Source organism: Bubalus bubalis, chromosome 16 (assembly GCF_019923935.1).
Source record: "Bubalus bubalis isolate 160015118507 breed Murrah chromosome 16, NDDB_SH_1, whole genome shotgun sequence".
Lineage (NCBI taxonomy): Eukaryota > Metazoa > Chordata > Mammalia > Artiodactyla > Bovidae > Bubalus > Bubalus bubalis.
This window is the reverse complement of record NC_059172.1, coordinates 31,421,869-31,439,294: the sequence shown is the minus strand read 5'-3', so window position 1 is coordinate 31,439,294 and position 17,426 is coordinate 31,421,869. Positions and strand designations below refer to the sequence as shown.

General features: G+C 40.8%; 1 protein-coding gene and 1 pseudogene across 1 annotated transcript; one reads left to right on the top strand and one right to left on the bottom strand.

Annotated features, from left to right (window-relative positions):
* Window positions 1-3,608: 3,608 nt before the first annotated feature.
* LOC112579325 lies at window positions 3,609-5,674 on the bottom strand (annotated as a pseudogene).
* A 9,785-nt stretch (window positions 5,675-15,459) lies between these two features.
* Window positions 15,460-15,810, top strand: LOC102396953 (PAT complex subunit Asterix-like). The gene has a single exon (XM_044928961.2). The coding sequence runs from the start codon at window positions 15,475-15,477 to the stop codon at window positions 15,793-15,795; it is 321 nt and encodes a 106-aa protein (XP_044784896.1). The 5' UTR covers window positions 15,460-15,474; the 3' UTR covers window positions 15,796-15,810.
* The last annotated feature ends 1,616 nt before the right edge of the window (window positions 15,811-17,426 follow it).

Sequence of the window (17,426 nt, the reverse complement as noted above, 5' to 3'; positions counted from 1 at the left end):
GTGGTGACTTAGTGGTCCCACAGCATGTGGGATCCTCCCAGACCAGGGATTGAACACATTGTCTGCAAGATGGGCACAATAAAGGACAGAAATGGTATGGACCTAACAGAAGAAGATATTAAGAAGAGGTGGCAAGAATACACAGAAGAACTGTACAAAAAAGATCTTCATGATCCAGATAATCACGATTGCATGATCACCAACTTAAAGCCAGACATCCTGGAATGGGAAGTCAAGTGGGCCTTAGGAAGCATCACTACGAACAAAGCTAGTGGAGGTGATGGAATTCCAGTTGAGCTATTTCAAATCCTGAAAGATGATGCTGTGAAAATGCTGCACTCAATATCCCAGCAAACTTGGAAAACTCAGCAGTGGCCACAGGACTGGAAAAGGTCCGTTTTCATTCCAATCCCAAAGAAAGGCAATGCCAAAGAATGCTCAAACTACCGCACAATTGCACTCATCTCACACGCTAGTAAAGTAATGCTCAAAATTCTCCAAGCCAGGCTTCAGCAATACGTGAACCATGAAATTCCAGATGTTCAAGATGGTTTTAGAAAAGGCAGAGGAACCAAAGATCAAATAGCCAACATCTGCTGGATTATCGAAAAAGCAATAGAGTTCCAGAAAAACATCAATTTCTGCTTTATTGACTATGCCAAAGCCTTTGACTGTGTGGATCACAACACACTGTGGAAAATTCTGAAAGATATGGGAATACCAGACCACCTGACCTGCCTCTTCAGATATCTGTATGCAGGTCCAAGACGCAACAGGTAGAACTGGACATGGAACAACAGACTGGTTCCAAATAGGGAAAGGAGTATGTCAAGGCTGTATATTGTCACCCTGCTTATTTAACTTATATGCAAAGTACATCATGTGAAACGCTGGGTTGGATGAGGCACAAGTGGGAATCAAGATTGCCAGGAGAAATACCAATAACCTCTGATATGCAGATGACACCATCCTTTATGGCAGAAAGTGAGGAAGAATAAAGAGCCTCTTGATGAAAGGGAAAAAGGAGAGTGAAAAAGTAAGCTTAAAGCTCAACATTCAGAAAACTAAGATCATGGCATCTGGTCCCATCACTTCATGGCAAATAGATGAGGAAGCAATGGAAACACTGAGAGACTTTATTTTTTGGGCCCCAAAATCACTGCAGATGGTGACTGCAGCCATGAAATTAAAAGATGCTTGCTCCTTGGAAGAAAAGCTATGACCAACCTAGACAGCATATTAAAAAGCAGATACATTACTTTGCCAACAAAGGTCTGTCTAGTCAAAGCTTTGGTTATTCCAGTAGTCATGTATGGATATAAGAGTTGGACTATAAAGAAAGCTGAGTGCCAAAGAATTCTGTGGTGTTGGAGAAGACTCTTGAGAGTCCCTTGGACAGCAAGATCAAACCAGTCCATCCTAAAGGAAATCAGTCCTGAATATTCATTGGAAGGACTGATGCTGAAGCTGAAACTCCAATACTTTGGCCACTTGATGTGAAGAACTGACTCTTTTGAAAAGACCCTGATGCTGGGAAAGATTGAAGGCAGGAGGCAAAGGGGACGACAGAGGGTGAGATGGTTGGATGGCATCACTGGCTCAATGGACATAAATTTGAGTGAACTCTGGGAGTTGGTAATGGACAGGGAGGCCTGGTGTGCTGTAGTCTATGGGGTCGCAGAGTCAGACGCAACTGAGTGACTGTACTGAACTGAACTGAATTCCTGCATTGGTAGGCAGATTTTTAACCACGGACCACTTGGGAAGCCCATTTAATATCTAGATTGCCTAAAATAATGTCTTCATAGTGGATTTATCACTAGAGTATTTTGACCTGAAGACATAACCTCAATGCTTCTAATGTGTAATTTTAACCTCAAATTATAGTCCTTGGTTTGCAAACATCAAATTAAACTTTATGTTAGTTGGTATAGAAACTAAACAAAACTTCTTAAATCAAGATGATATCATGGAGCAACCACTGCTACCAAAATGAAAAAGTTCTATTTTTCCTTAGACAGTCTATGAAAAGAAAAACCCAACATGAAAAAGTCTACACATAAACTTTATTTAAAACTAGGATGTTTGCCAAAAATATAAAATAAACCAAATGTCCACCAATTGTTGAGTAGATAAATAAAATGTCGTTACCCAAACAATGGGATACTCTCCAGCAATAAAAATGGATGAAGTACTGATACCTGCTATGATATGGATAAGTCTTGAAAACATACTAAGTAAAAAAACAGTCACAAAAGGCCACATAATGTATGTTCCCATTTATATAGGCAAATCTATAGAGAAAGCAGAAAGTAGAGCTGGGGGGATGGGAGAATTTGGGCATGACAGCTAACATGTTAAGGGGATGTGGTTATTTTGGGGTGATGAAAATGTTGTAAAATTGATTGTAGTGATAGGTGCACAACTCTGACTTACTAAAAAGCATTGAATTTTACTCTTTAAATGGATGAATTGTGTGATATGTGAATTATATTTCAATAATGCTTCTACCCCCCCCCAAAAAAAGAAGAAGAAAGAGAAACAAAACCAAATGCAAATCAAACCATGTTAACAGCCTTTTAAGGATGTTGTTTAGTTGGTAAGTTGGTTAGTTGTGTCTGAGTCTTGAGAGCCTGTGGGCTATAGCCCACTAGGCTCCTCTGTCTGTGGGATTTCCCAGGCAAGAATACTGAAGTGGGTTGCTGTATCCTTCTCCAGGGGGTCTTCCTAACCCAGGGATCAAACCCATGTCTCCTGCTTGGCAGGCAGATTCTTTAAATGCATTAAAAAAAGGAGAATGTTTTCCAAAACTTCTCATGAAATGTCAGCAAACTTTTATAGTCTGAATTAAGACCTTATATAGCAAGGTCAAATTATACATAATTTTACTGATTTACATACCTTCAATATATCAAACAAAGTTAAATTATACTGATTTGCATTCCTTCAACAAAGTTCAACTGATATACATAATTTATTAGGTATCCATGGGAATTCGTGGGTTTTTTGTTTTTTTTTTTGCCTCGATGCACAGCTGCATGGCTTGTGGGATATTAGTTCCCTGATCCAGGAGCAGTGAAAGCTCAGAGTCTAACCACTGGACCACCAGGGAATTCCCTCCATAGGAATTCTTAATGTGTCATCAAATCTTCTGGCAGTAATGGGTGTTTACTGTTTTATACTCTTTCTAGTCTAAATACCAAAAAGTCTGTTCATAGGAAGAGTCAAATCCCTTTCCATTATTCCCAAAAGTGTAGATAATAAAATATAAAAGTAAACAAGGTTTCTTAAAGTTATATAAAATCTCCACTACAATATTCAGTGACTGCTTATAAATGTTTACAGTTATCATAAAGCCTACAAGGTTTATCCTAAGACTAAGAAAAAGAAATGTAGGGACTTCCCTGATGGTCTAGTGGTTAAGACTGTGCTTTCATTGCAGGGGACTTGGGTCCCCTCCCTGATCTGAGAACAAAGATCCTTTGTGCTTCTTGCTGAGGGGGGAAAAAAAAGTAGGTTTACCTGAAAACAAAAATACAGTGCTGATTGCTAAAAAGTTCTGTGTTAAAAAGGAACCAACAACCTAGGGATCAATTTAAACAAAATAAAAGGAGCTTTTTGTTGCATTAGGATATGCTGTAATGAGCAAGACTCCTGGCAAAGTAAATGTTTTCCAAACTGCAATACAACATACTTTTGGCATCATTTAATGGTAAGTTATACTGTACCAACAGAATGGTTTTTGCAACTGGCACTCTAACTTTAAGAAAAAAAAAAAAAAAGACACCAAGTGCAACAAACAAATGGGGTAACTAAATTACAGCCAATGAAGACTAGCAGTGAGACGTGAGGGAGATGACCCTCTAAACTATTCTGCTAAGATGGCATCTCTAATATTCCAATCTTTCCAAGAAGTGGAACTCCCATATCAGCAGAAGATGGTAAAGCAGTCTTGAGAAAGCTGACTTTAGTGTGAATATCCACTGTTGAAACACCTTCCTTGAATGAATGAACAAAGTTAAGGACAAGTAGAATTTTCTGCTGGAATGTCAGGGTCTTTAAAAGCTTTCTTTTCTGCACTGGTTGTATGTAACAGTTTTTCTGCAAACTTATTTAATGCAGAGCCAAATAGTGGAATTTCAAAGCACAGCTCAAGAGGAAACCAGTCACTTCTGTTGTGGCAACATCGGAGTCGTGTTTTGTTTTTGTTTCTGTTGTGGCTTCCTCAGTGACGGTTTCACAGGTTTCTTCATTTGCTCTGAGCCAGAAGTTAAATAAGCTAAATCAGGTTCTCCTTTCTCATCAGAAGCATCACCAGGTTTTCTGTTTACATGTTGACTAGAAGCTTAGATGTGGTGACATTCATAGAAATCCTTGCAAGCCCACTTTCTTCCTTAATATTTGCAGTGTTTGATGAACACTTATATTGATGCAAGCAAACTTTCCTTGTAGTTCTGTTTTAATCAAATGGAAAAAGTTTTTCTTATCCTGTCATTTAATATCTGAGCTAATCTGAAATAGGAATTACTTCAGGATTATGACTCCAAAATATCATTAACGCTCAGTATTAGCTCTGAAATATATCTGATAGTTTTTGAAGTCTTCTACTTTTGACCAAAGTAAAAGAAATGGGGATCTGACTTTTGAGCAGTGGCTTCTGGATAACTGGTCTAATATTCTGAGGAGTACTGTTGCTGATGGTATGTATTCATTAGTGAGAAGAGCCGTAGAAACAAGCATTGTGTAATTTCGTTTGGAGCTCTGCTGCATGGATTTCCCAGGTGGTCCAGTGGTTAAGAATGCAGGGGACACAGGTTCAATTCCTGGTCTGGGAAGATCCCACATGCTTTGGAGCAACTGAGCCCCTGTGCTACAACTACTGAAGCCCACACACCTAGAGCCCATGCTCTGCACCAAGAGAAGTCACTGCAATGAGAAGCCCACAACACAGACCCAGTGCAGCCAAAAATAGATTAATAAAATTTTAACTAAAAAAAAGAACTCTGATATAAGTCACAGGGTCCAAATCAAGAAGGCTTTCAGACTTTTTAAGACATTCAGAAGAAAACCATAATTGATTTTTCTGACCATGTAGTTGTGTGACTATATTGTTATTATGATGCAGAGACAGTGTGATGTTTCTCAGAGTGATTGCTTGATTAAAATACCTCTGCAAGTTTGCACTTCTTCTTCATCATCAGTATTTTGAAATCTAGTATTTTTTAATCCTGTAAGGAAGCTGTCCAGAGACTTATGTGAAAGTCTGTCAACTTTTGGTACAAGATGTCTCATCATTACAAAGGAAAGTGTTGAGTCAAATACGAAAGCAGTAATATGCTTTGTGAGCCCTGTATATAGATCCAACCAAGTTGCTTATATTGGCTGTGTCAGCTGGATCTTGACTATTTCTATCAGTATCAGAGCTGATGAAACTTCTTTTTTAGGATTCCTACTTTCTGTGTCATCTTATAAAAGGAGTATCTTTTGAGGATAGAAAGTACTTTTTGCAGATAGAACATTGCACCATGATGAATGTAATTGATGCACATTTATTATGTCTCTTCTTATGGGCAAAGTCCAAGCAACAATATATGAAAACATTCTTAGCCAGGGATATGTCTATCTCAAGGATATATGCAAGCTCTGCAACATTCATATGCTCATTTATTGAAAGAAATACAGAGTTTCCAAGTTATCACCTAGTCATCTTGAACTCATTTCATTATAAAACCATCAAGAGAATAAAATTATAATATATTAACACATTAAAATACATTACTTGTTATATAAACTATATGGCATATTGTAATATAGTGATTCAGAGAGTTGAGTGTATGTCTCAGGCAAAATGCATACCTTTATGTCATTCTTGAGATCTGACTGGCTTATACCACTCCACGATGACTTTTTGGCAGTTTCCACTGGTTTTATTGGACTTCCCCAGTGGCTCAGCAGTAAAGAATCAGCGTGAAATGCAGGAGACACAGGTTCATCCCTGGGTTGGGAAGATCCCTTGGAAGAGGGCATGGCAACTCACTCCAGTATTCTTGCCTGGAGAATTCTATGGACAGAGGAACCTGGCGGGCTACAGTCCATAGGGTTGCAAAGAGTTGGACAGTACTGAAATGACTGAGCACTCATGAACACACTGACTTTATTGGTAGAAGATGTGACTATTCCTCAGATTTCAAAACGAAGTGATGATCTACATTGATTCAGAATACCAATGAACTGCTATCTTTTTATGCCAAGGAAACAAACTGTCAGTCCTAGTTAAAACGGGCAATGAAGCATAACTTTTTTTGGGGTGTCACACCACTTGACTTGTGGGATCTTAGTTCTGTGACCAGAGATTGAACCTGGGCCTCAGCAGTGAAAGCCCAGAATTCTAGCCACTAGGCCACCAGGGAACTCCTAAAGCATAACTTTTCACGTTGTTCATAATGTCCTTTATAATCTCAGTATACTGTAATAATGGTGTTAACCTCAGGCCCTTTACCCTAATACTCAATAAATGGTAAAATGTACAGCCTGAAATCATCTTGACTGTTAAATAGTCCCTCAAAGCATTTGCATTCATCTTTCTTGACATGTTAAAAGTTATATTTCTGTATCATAACTGACTGTGTGTATGTAGAGGACAATCTACTTTGCATATTTCCCCTGTGAAGTTCCAAGACCCTATCACGTGTTGGCGGGCAGCTGGCTCTGTGAGTGGCTGTGCGTGATGTGCAACTTCCTGTCTAGGAAGGCCCTGGGACAGCTGGTGGGGAGTCTGCTGGAGGCCTGGTGCTTTACAGTTTAGAGTTCCCTGGGCTGCCACACGGTGAGGGCTCTGGACAGCTTACCATGGCAGGGGACAGTGTCAGGGATGCATCAGAGATCTCAGTTTCATCATTAAATTACTTGAAGGAAAAAAGAGTTTTTAAAATCATCATTCTTGTAAATAATTTTGCAGGTTCACTGCTCTCACATGTGACTATTCCTCAAACTTCAATGAAAGCATGGAGAATGCTTTCATTTTGCTTCTCTCCATTTCAAAATTCTTGCCTATGTGACTCTGTTTTATTTCTAGGTTTACCATACCCTTTCCAGAGTGATCCCTCTCGCCTGTACCCGTTACTCTATGCTTCTTTGTTTTCTAGGACTTTCCCCCCATCCTCAGTCTTTCCTTTCTTCTACTGTGTGTGTTTGTGTGTAAAAGATATTCTTAGGACTTTCCTACCCCTTTACAGTGGCTACTTTTCCTCCTTTTTTTCTCTGCCAAACTTTCTGAACAATTGGCTGTCCTCTGGCTTAGCTTCTGGCACAACTCTTACATATCTGATGAATGAATAAATGAATGATCTCACATTCATCTCTTCATTCACTGTATGCCAGCCACACAGGTCTTTTTTTCTGTTTGAACATGCCAAGCTCCTTCCTGTAGGGCCTGTAGTCTGCTTGTTCCCTTCTCCTGGAACACTTTGCCTCAGATCTTTACCTGGCTAACACCTCTCATCATCTCTACACACACACAGATACACACACACACACACACACACCCTTAGAGATCACCAGGGATCTCAAGTTAAGTGCACTTTTAAGTAAACTTTTTTTTTATAGAAGTGTAACATATGTATTAAACAGTGCACAGTCATAAGGGTACAGCTGGATACACTTTCAGAAAGTGAATGTCTCTATATAATTTGCACACATCAAGATGCATTATTAACATTATTTAATATATAATTAACATATATATTTGATAATAATTAACATTATTTATTTATATAATATGTCAATTATACTTCAACAAAATTAAAATACTTTAAACAGAAACATTATTAACAGCCCAGAAACAAACTCTTATGTTCTTTCTCAGTTACTATTTACCCAAAGAGTAACTACTATAATAATTTCTAACACCAAATATTTGTTTTGCCTGTTAGTTCAGTTGAGTTCAGTTCACTTGCTCAGTTGTGTCCAACTCTTTGCAACCCCATAGACTACAGCATGCCAGGCCTCCCTGTCCATCATCAACTCCCAGAGCTTACTCAGATTCATGTCCATTGAGTCGGTGATACCATCCAACCATCTCATTCTCTGTCGTCCCCTTCTCCTCCTATCTGTCTTTCCCAGCATCAGGGTCTTTCCTAATGAGTCAGTTCTTCCCATCATGTGGCCAAAGTATTGGAGTTTCAGCCTCAGTATCAGTCCTTCCAATGAATATTCAGGACTGATTTCATTTAGGATGAACTGGTTTGATCTCCTTGCTGTCCAAGGGACACTCAAGAGTCTTCTCCAACACCACAGTTCAAAAGCATCAGTTCTTTGGTGCTCCGTTTTCTTTATAGTCCAACTCTCACATCCATACATAACTACTGGAAAAACCAAAGCTTTGACTAGATAGACCTTTGTTGGCAAAGTAATGTCTCTGCTTTTTAATATACTGTCTAGGTTGGTCATAACTTTTCTTCCAAGGAGCAAGTGTCTTTTAATTTCATGGCTGCAGTCACCATCTGCAGTGATTTGGGGGCCCCCAAAAATAAAGTTTCTCACTGTTTCCATTGTTTCCGCATCTATTTGCCATGAAATGATGGTACCAGATGCCATGATCTAGGTTTTCTGAATGTTGAGCTTTAAGCCAACTTTTTCACTCTCCTCTTTCACCTTTCACTTTCATGCATTGGAGAAGGAAACGGCAACCCACTCCAGTATTCTTGCCTGGAGAATCCCAGGAACGGAGTAGCCTGATGGGCTGCCATCTATGGGGTTGCACAGAGTCGGACACGACTGATGTGACTTAGCAGCAGCAGCAGCTTTCAGTTTCATCAAGAGGCTCTTTAGTTCTTTGCTTTCTGCCATAAGGGTGGTGTCATCTGTATCAGTTCAGTTCAGTTGCTCAGTCGTGTCCGACTCTTTGCGACCCCATGAATCGCAGCACACCAAGCCTCCCTGTCCATCACCAGCTCCCAGAGTTCACTCAGACTCACGTCCATCGAGTCAGTGATGCCATCCAGCCATCTCATCCTCTGTCGTCCCCTTCTCCTCCTGCCTCCAATCCCTCCCAGCATCAGAGTCTTTTCCAATGAGTCAACTCTTCGCATCAGGTGGCCAAAGTACTGGAGTTTCAGCTTTAGCATTATTCCTTGCAAAGAAATCCCAGGGCTGATCTCCTTCAGAATGGACTGGTTGGATCTCCTTGCAGTCCAAGGGACTCTCAAGAGTCTTCTCCAACACCACAGTTCAAAAGCATCAATTCTTTGGCGCTCAGCTTTCATCACAGTCCAACTCTCACATCCATACATGATCACAGGAAAAACCATAGCCTTGACTAGACGGCCCTTTGTTGGCAAAGTAATGTCTCTGTTCTTGAATATGCTATCTAGGTTGGACATAACTTTCCTTCCAAGGAGTAAGCATCTTTTAATTTCATGGCTGCAGTCACCATCTGCAGTGATTTTGGAGCCCAAAAAAATAAAGTCTGGCACTGTTTCCACTGTTTCCCCATCTATTTCCCATGAAGTGATGGGACCGGATGCCATGATCTTCGTTTTCTGAATGTTGAGCTTCAAGCCAACTGTTTCACTCTCCTCTTTCACTTTCATCAAGAGGCTTTTTAGCTCTTTTTCACTTTCTGCCATAAGGGTGGTATCATCTGCATATCTGAGGTTATTGATATTTCTCCCGGCAATCTTGATTCCAGTTTGTGTTTCTTCCAGTCCAGCATTTCTCATGATGTACTCTGCATATAAGTTAAATAAGCAGGGTGACAATATACAGCCCTGACGTACTCCTTTTCCTATTTGGAACCAGTCTGTTGTTCCATGTCCAGTTCTAACTGTTGCTTCCTGACCTGCATACACGTTTCTCAAGAGGCAGGTCAGGTGGTCTGGTATTCCCATCTCTTTCAGAATTTTCCACAGTTTATTGTGACCCACACAGTCAAAGGCTTTGGCATAGTCAATAAAGCAGAAATAGATGTTTTTCTGGAACTCTCTTGCTTTTTGCATGATCCAGAGGATGTTGGCAATTTGATCTCTGGTTCCTCTGCCTTTTCTAAAACCAGCTTGAACATCAGGAAGTTCACGGTTCACATATTGCTGAAGCCTGGCTTGGAGAATTTTGAGCATTACTTTACTAGCATGTGAAATGAGTGCAATTGTGCGGTAGTTTGAGCATTCTTTGGCATTGCCTTTCTTTGGGATTGGAATGAAGACGGACCTTTTCCAGTCCTGTGGCCACTGCTGAGTTTTCCAAGTTTGCTGGCATATTGAGTGTAGCACTTTCACAGCATCATCTTTCAGGATTTGAAATAGCTCAACTGGAATTCCATCACCTCCACTAGCTTTGTTCATAGTGATGCTTTCTAAGGCCCACTTGACTTCACGTTCCAGGATATCTGGCTCTAGGTCAGTGATCACACCATCGTGATTATCTGGGTCATGAAGATCTTTTTTGTACAGTTCTTCTGTGTATTCTTGCCACCTCTTCTTAATATCTTCTGCTTCTGTTAGGTCCATACCATTTCTGTCCTTTATGGAGCTCATCTTTGCATGAAATGTTCCCTTGGTATCTCTAATTTTCTTGAAGAGATCTCTAGTCTTTCCCATACTGTTGTTTTCCTCTATTTCTTTGAATTGATCATTGAGGAAGGCTTTCTTATCTCTTCTTGCTATTCTTTGGAACTGCATTCAGATGCTTATATCTTTCCTTTTCTCCTTTGCTTTTTGCTTCTCTTCTTTTCACAGCTATTTGTAAGGCCTCCCCAGACAGCCATTTTGCTTTTTTGCATTTCTTTTCCATGGGGATAGTCTTGATCCCTGTCTCCTGTACAATGTCACGAACCTCATTCCATAGTTCATCAGGCACTCTATCTATCAGATCTAGGCCCTTAAATCTATTTCCCACTTCCACTGTATAATCATAAGGGATTTGATTTAGGTCATACCTGAATGGTCTAGTGGTTTTCCCTACTTTCTTCAATTTAAGTCTGAATTTGGCAATAAGGAGTTCATGATCTGAGCCACAGTCAGCTCCTGGTCTTGTTTTTGTTGACTGTATAGAGCTTCTCCATCTTTGGCTGCAAAGAATATAATCAATCTGGTTTTGGTGTTGACCATCTGGTGATGTCCATGTGTAGAGTCTTCTCTTGTGTTGTTGGAAGAAGGTGTTTGCTATGACCAGTGCATTTTCTTGGCAAAACTCTATTAGTCTTTGCCCTGCTTCATTCCGTATTCCAAGGCCAAATTTGCCTGTTACTCCAGGTGTTTCTTGACTTCCTACTTTTGCATTCCAGTACCCTATAATGAAAAGGACATCTTTTTTGGGTTTTAGTTCTAAAAGGTCTTGTAGGTCTTCATAGAACCGTTCAACTTCAGCTTCTTCAGCATTACTGGTTGGGGCATAGACTTGGATTACTGTGATATTGAATGGTTTGCCTTGGAAATGAACAGAAATCATTCTGTCGTTTTTGAGATTGAATCCAAGTACTGCATTTCGGACTCTTGTTGACCACGATGGCTACTCCATTTCTTCTGAGGGATTCCTGCCTGCAGTAGTAGATATAATGGTCATCTGAGTTAAATTCACCCATTCCAGTCCATTTCAGTTCGCTGATTCCTAGAATGTCGACATTCACTCTTGCCATCTCCTGTTTGACCACTTCCAATTTGCCTTGATTCATGGACCTGTCATTCCAAGTTCCTATGCAATATTGCTCTTTACAGCATCGGACCTTGCTTCTATCACCAGTCACACCCACAGCTGGGTATTGTTTTTGCTTTGGCTCCAACCCTTCATTCTTTCTGGAGTTATTTCTCCACTGATCTCCAGTAGCATATTGGGCCCCTACTGACTTGGGGAGTTCCTCTTTCAGTATCCTATCATTTTGCCTTTTCATACTGTTCATGGGGTTCTCAAGGCAAGAATACTGAAGTGGTTTGCCATTCCCTTCTCCAGTGGACCACATTCTGTCAGATCTCTCTACCATGACCTGCCCGTCTTGGGTTGCCCCATGGGCATGGCTTAGTTTCATTGAGTTAGACAAGGCTGTGGTCCTAGTGTGATTAGATTGACTAGTTTTCTGTGAGTATGGTTTCAATGTGTCTGCCCTCTGATGCCCTCTTGCAACACCTACCATCTTACTCTGAGGTTATTGATATTTCTCCTGGCAATCTTGATTTCAGCTTGTGCTTCATCCAGCCCAGCGTTTCTCATGATGTACTCTGCATAGAGGTTAAATAATCAGGGTGACAATATGCAGCCTTGACTTACTCCTTTCTCTATTTGGAACCAATCTGTTGTTCCATGTCCAGTTCTAACTGTTGCTTCCTGACCTGCATACAGGTTTCTCAAGAGGCAGGTCAGGTTGGTCTGGTATTCCCATCTCTTCCAGAATTTTCCACAGTTTGTTGTGATCCACACAGTCAAAGGCTTTAGCATAGTTAATAAAGCAGAAGCAGATGTTTTTTTGGAACTCTCTTGCTTTTTTCATGATCCAGCAGATGTTGGCAATTTGATCTCTGGTTCCTCTGCCTTTTCTAAATCCATCTTGAACATCTGGAAGTTCATGGTTCATGTATTGCTGAAGCCTGGCTTGGAGAATTTTGAGCATTGCTTTGCTCCCGTGTGAGATGAGTGCAATTATGTGGTAGTTTGAGCATCCTTTGACATTGCCTTTCTTAGGGATTGGAATGAAAACGGACCTTTTCCAGTCCTGTGGCCACTGCCTGTCCTTAAACATCATATAAAGTATGATGTACTGTATGGTGTCTTTCACTCAACATTGTATCTGTTAGATTCATCCAAGTTACATGAAGTCGTAGATCTTTAATTGCCACTGCGGTATAGTCTCTATGTGTGAGTATATCCAGTGTATTCACTCCACTGTTGATGGGACATTTCAGTTGTGTCTAGTTTTTGTCTATTACAGTAGTACTGCCAGGAGCTGAGAATAACCTTTTTCAGTTTTAACCGCCTTATTGACGTATAACTTACCATATAGTTCACTCATTGTTAAGTGTATGCGTTAATTAATTCTTAGTAATTTTATACTGTTGTGCAGCAATGACCACAATCCAATTTTTAATTTTTCTTAATTTTGGCTGTGCTGGGTCTTTGTCATGGCACGTGGGCTTGTTTGCCCTGGAGAATGTGGGATCTTAGTTCCCTGACCAGGGATTGAACCCATGTCCCCGGCACTGGAAGGTGGATTCTTACCCACTGGACCACCAGGGAAGTCCCCACAATCCAGTTTTATCACCCCTAAAACTTCCATCACCCCAAAAGTTGTGTTTTATCTGTTTGAAGTCATTTCCTTCTCTTACCTTCTGCTCTGGATAATCACTGATCTACTTTCTGTCTCTATAGCTTTGCATTTTCTAAAATTTTTATAGTAAGTGAGATGTAGTCTTTGGTGTCTGGCTTCTTTCGTATAATTTAATGTTTTTTGAGGTTCATCCATGTGGATGTGTGTATCAGCAGTTTGATCCATTTTTATTGCTGAGTAGTATTCCATCACAATGATACAGAACATTTTGTTTGTGTCCTCACCAGTTAATGGGCATTTGTATTATATATTTCCAGTTTGAGGCTATTATTAATAAGGTTGTTATGGAAATTCATGTACAAATCTTTGTGTGGACATAAAACTTCATTTCTCTGGTGACTGGATCAAATGGTAAATATGTATTTAATATTTTTAAAAATTCAAAATTTCCAAAGTGGCCCTACTATCTTACATTTCCGCCAGCAGTGCATGGGGAATCCAGTTTGTTTCCTATGAAGTTTACCATTTTTAGTTGAGAAAACTGCAGACTTTTGCTCTCTGTCAAATTATTACTCATATTTTATAGGGAAGCAACAGTTAGAACTGGACATGGAACTATAGACTGGTTCTAAATAGGAAAAGGAGTACATCAAGGCTGTATATTGTCACCCTGCTTATTTAACTTATATGCAGAGTACATCATGAGAAACGCTGGACTGGATGAAACACAAGCTGGAATCAAGATTGCCAGGAGAAATATCAATAACCTCAGATATGCAGATGACACCACCCTTATGGCAGAAAGTGAAGAGGAACTAAAAAGCCTCTTGATGAAAGTGAAAGTGGAGAGTGAAAAAGTTGGCTTAAAGCTCAACATTCAGAAAACGAAGATCATGGCATCCGGTCCCATCACTTCATGGGAAATAGATGGGGAAACAGTGTCAGACTTTATTTTTTGGGGCTCCAAAATCACTGCAGATGGTGACTGCAGCCATGAAATTAAAAGACGCTTACTCCTTGGAAGGAAAGTTATGACCAACCTAGATAGCATATTCAAGAGCAGAGACATTACTTTGCCAACAAAGGTCTGTCTAGTCAAGGTTATGGTTTTTCCTGTGGTCATGTGAGAGTTGGACTGTGAAGAAGGCTGAGCGCCAAAGAATTGATGCTTTTAAACTGTGGTGTTGGAGAAGACTCTTGAGAGTCCCTTGAACTGCAAGGAGATCCAACCAGTCCATTCTGAAGGAGATCAGCCCTGGGATTTCTTTGCAAGGAATGATGCTAAAGCTGAAACTCCAGTACTTTGGCCACCTCATGTGAAGAGTTGACTCATTTGAAAAGCCTCTGATGCTGGGAGGGATTGGAGGCAGGAGAAGAAGGGGATGACAGAGGATGAGATGGTTAGATGGCATCACTGACTCGATGGATATGAGTTTGAGTGAACTCCGGGAGTTGGTGATGGACAGGGAGGCTTGGCGTGCTGCGATTCATGGGGTCGCAAAGAGTCGGACACGACTGAGCGACTGAACTGAACTGAACTTAAGGGGGCTTCCCAGGTGGTACTAGTGGTAAAGAACCTACCTGCCAATGAAGGAGATATAAGAGATGCAGTTTCCATCCCTGGGTCAGGAAGATCCCCTGGAGAAGGGAATGGCAACCCACTCCAGTATTTTTGCTGGAGAATCCCATGAACAGAGGAGCCTGGCAGACTTAGCATAGGTAAATAAACTGAGACTTAAGTATACCAAGAATCTGAGCCATGTCACATAGCTAATAAGTACCAGAACTGGAATTCTAACTTTGGTTTTTAAGTACAAGATTCATACTCATTTCATTTACATGAATTGAGATATATACTTGAATACTCAAGAGATCTGTGCCCCACCCCCTGCAAAAATAGATTATTCATTGTTTTTAGGTCTCAAAGGCAAAGCTCTACTTTAGGAAGTTTTTTTTTTTTTTAATCTCTTAAAAATTTATTTAGAGAGAACTTGGATCCTTACCTAACATCATATACACAAATTAACTCAAAATGGATCAAAGACCTAAGCGTAAGATCTAGAACTGTATGACCGTCTCTGATGGTCCAGTGCTTAAGACTTTGTTCCTCCAATACAGGGGGCTTGGGTTCAATCACTGATTGGGGAAGTTCTGCATGCTGTGCAGCCAAAAACAAACAAAACAACAAACTATAAAACTCTTAGAAGGACTTCTGACTTGCTATGTCCGTGAACAATATGTCGAACCCACAGAGGCCCAACAAAGTGCTGAGGTACAAGCCCACACCGAGCGAGTGTAACCCAGCCCTGGATGATCTGACACCAGACTACATGAGCCTGCTTGGCATGATCTTCAGCATGTGCGGCCTCATGCTGAAGCTGAAGCGGTGTGCTTGGGTCGCTGTCTATTGCTCCTTCATCAGCTTTGCGAACTCCCAGAGCTCTGAGGACACAAAGCAGTTGATGAGTAGCTTCGTGCTGTCCATCTCTGCCGTGGTGATGTCATATCTTCAGAACCCTCAGCCCATGATGCCCCCCTGGTGATATCAGCCTAGAAGGGTCACATCCTGGGCCTCTCTATCCACCTTGCCCTAGGCCTCACCCGTGGCTGCTCAGCCTCCTGCCGTCAGCTGTGGTGCTTGGCTTCCCTGGGCGATGCAGTCTCTGGGCCTACAGCTGGATGGAGGGAACCTGGCCCTGACCCTGGGATCCCACGGCTGCTGGAGCAGAGAGGGGAATCCCCTGGGCCTACCCTCCTCATCCCCACCTTCTTTTCCTACCCTGCTTGCTCCTGGGGGAGATGCTGTCCATGTTTCTATCTGTACCCACTCATTTTCTTGTTGAAACCTGTTACTAAAGTGTTTCATTCTGGCTGTAAAAACAAACAAACAACAACTCTTAGAAGAAAACACAGGATAAAAGCTTCACAATTACATTTGTCAGTAATTTCTTAAATATGATACCAAAGGTTCAGGAAATAAAAGAAAACATAGACAAATTGGAGCTCATGAAAATTAAAAACTTTTGTCCAATCACAGAATAAAAAGACAACCTACAGAATGGCAGAAAATATTTGCAAATCACATATCTCATGAAAGGTTAATGTCCAGAATATGTAGAGAACTAAAACTCAAAACCGACAAAAATCCAGTTCAAAGGTGAGCAAAAAACTTGAATTGACATTTCTCCAAAGAAGATATACAGATAGCAAATAAGCACATGAAAAGATGCTCAATATCACTAATCACAGGGAAATGCAAATCAAAACCACAATGAGATACCACTTCACACTCATTTGGATGGTTATTATTCTTAAAAATGGAAAATAAGTGTTGGTGAGGATGGGACAAATTGGAACACTATGTACTGTTGGTGGGGATGTAGAATGGTACAGCTGCCACGGAAAGCAGTATGGAAGTCCCTCAAAAATCGAAAAGTAGAATGCTTTAGCAATTGGTCCAGAAATTCTACTTCTGGGTTTATACCCAAAAGCATGGAAAGCAGGATCTCACTACTCCTTCCAAATGGAATCTTGTATTGATTTTATTACTATTCTGTTCACTTAATTACCACTTCCAGGACTCTTGCTTGGGTTACAACAGTTTCATCTTCCTATGACCCGAGTCTACTCTGCTAATTCATTCTGTGCACTGCAGTCTGTCATTCCTACTTAAAGCACTTTAGTGGTTCCACACTACCTTCAAAATACTCCAGACTTCTTAATGTGGTGTCTTAGCTCAGGCTACCATAACAAAATTCCACAGACCTGGTGGCTTCAACAACAGGAGTTTATTTCATATCAGTCTGGAAGCTGGGAAGTCTGAGATCAAGGTGCCCGTCCTTTAGGCTCCCTGGTGGAGGGGGTCTTTTTCCTGACTTGTAGTCAGCTTACTATGTCCTCACGTGGCAGAGAGAGAGCGAACTCTTGTCTCTCTTCCTCTTTTTATAAGGACCCTGATCCCATCATGGGGCCCCATCCTCATGACCTCATCTGAACCCAATTACTTTCCAAAGGCCCAAACTCCAAATTCCATCACATTGGGTGTTAGGGCTTCAACATATGAATTTTGGGGGTACAAATATTCAGTCCATAATATGTGACTTCTCTAGGCTTTCAGGGCCCTTGTTTTTCTTTTAACGCCCATCTCTCTCACTGCTTCCCTTTAGTTCTGCAA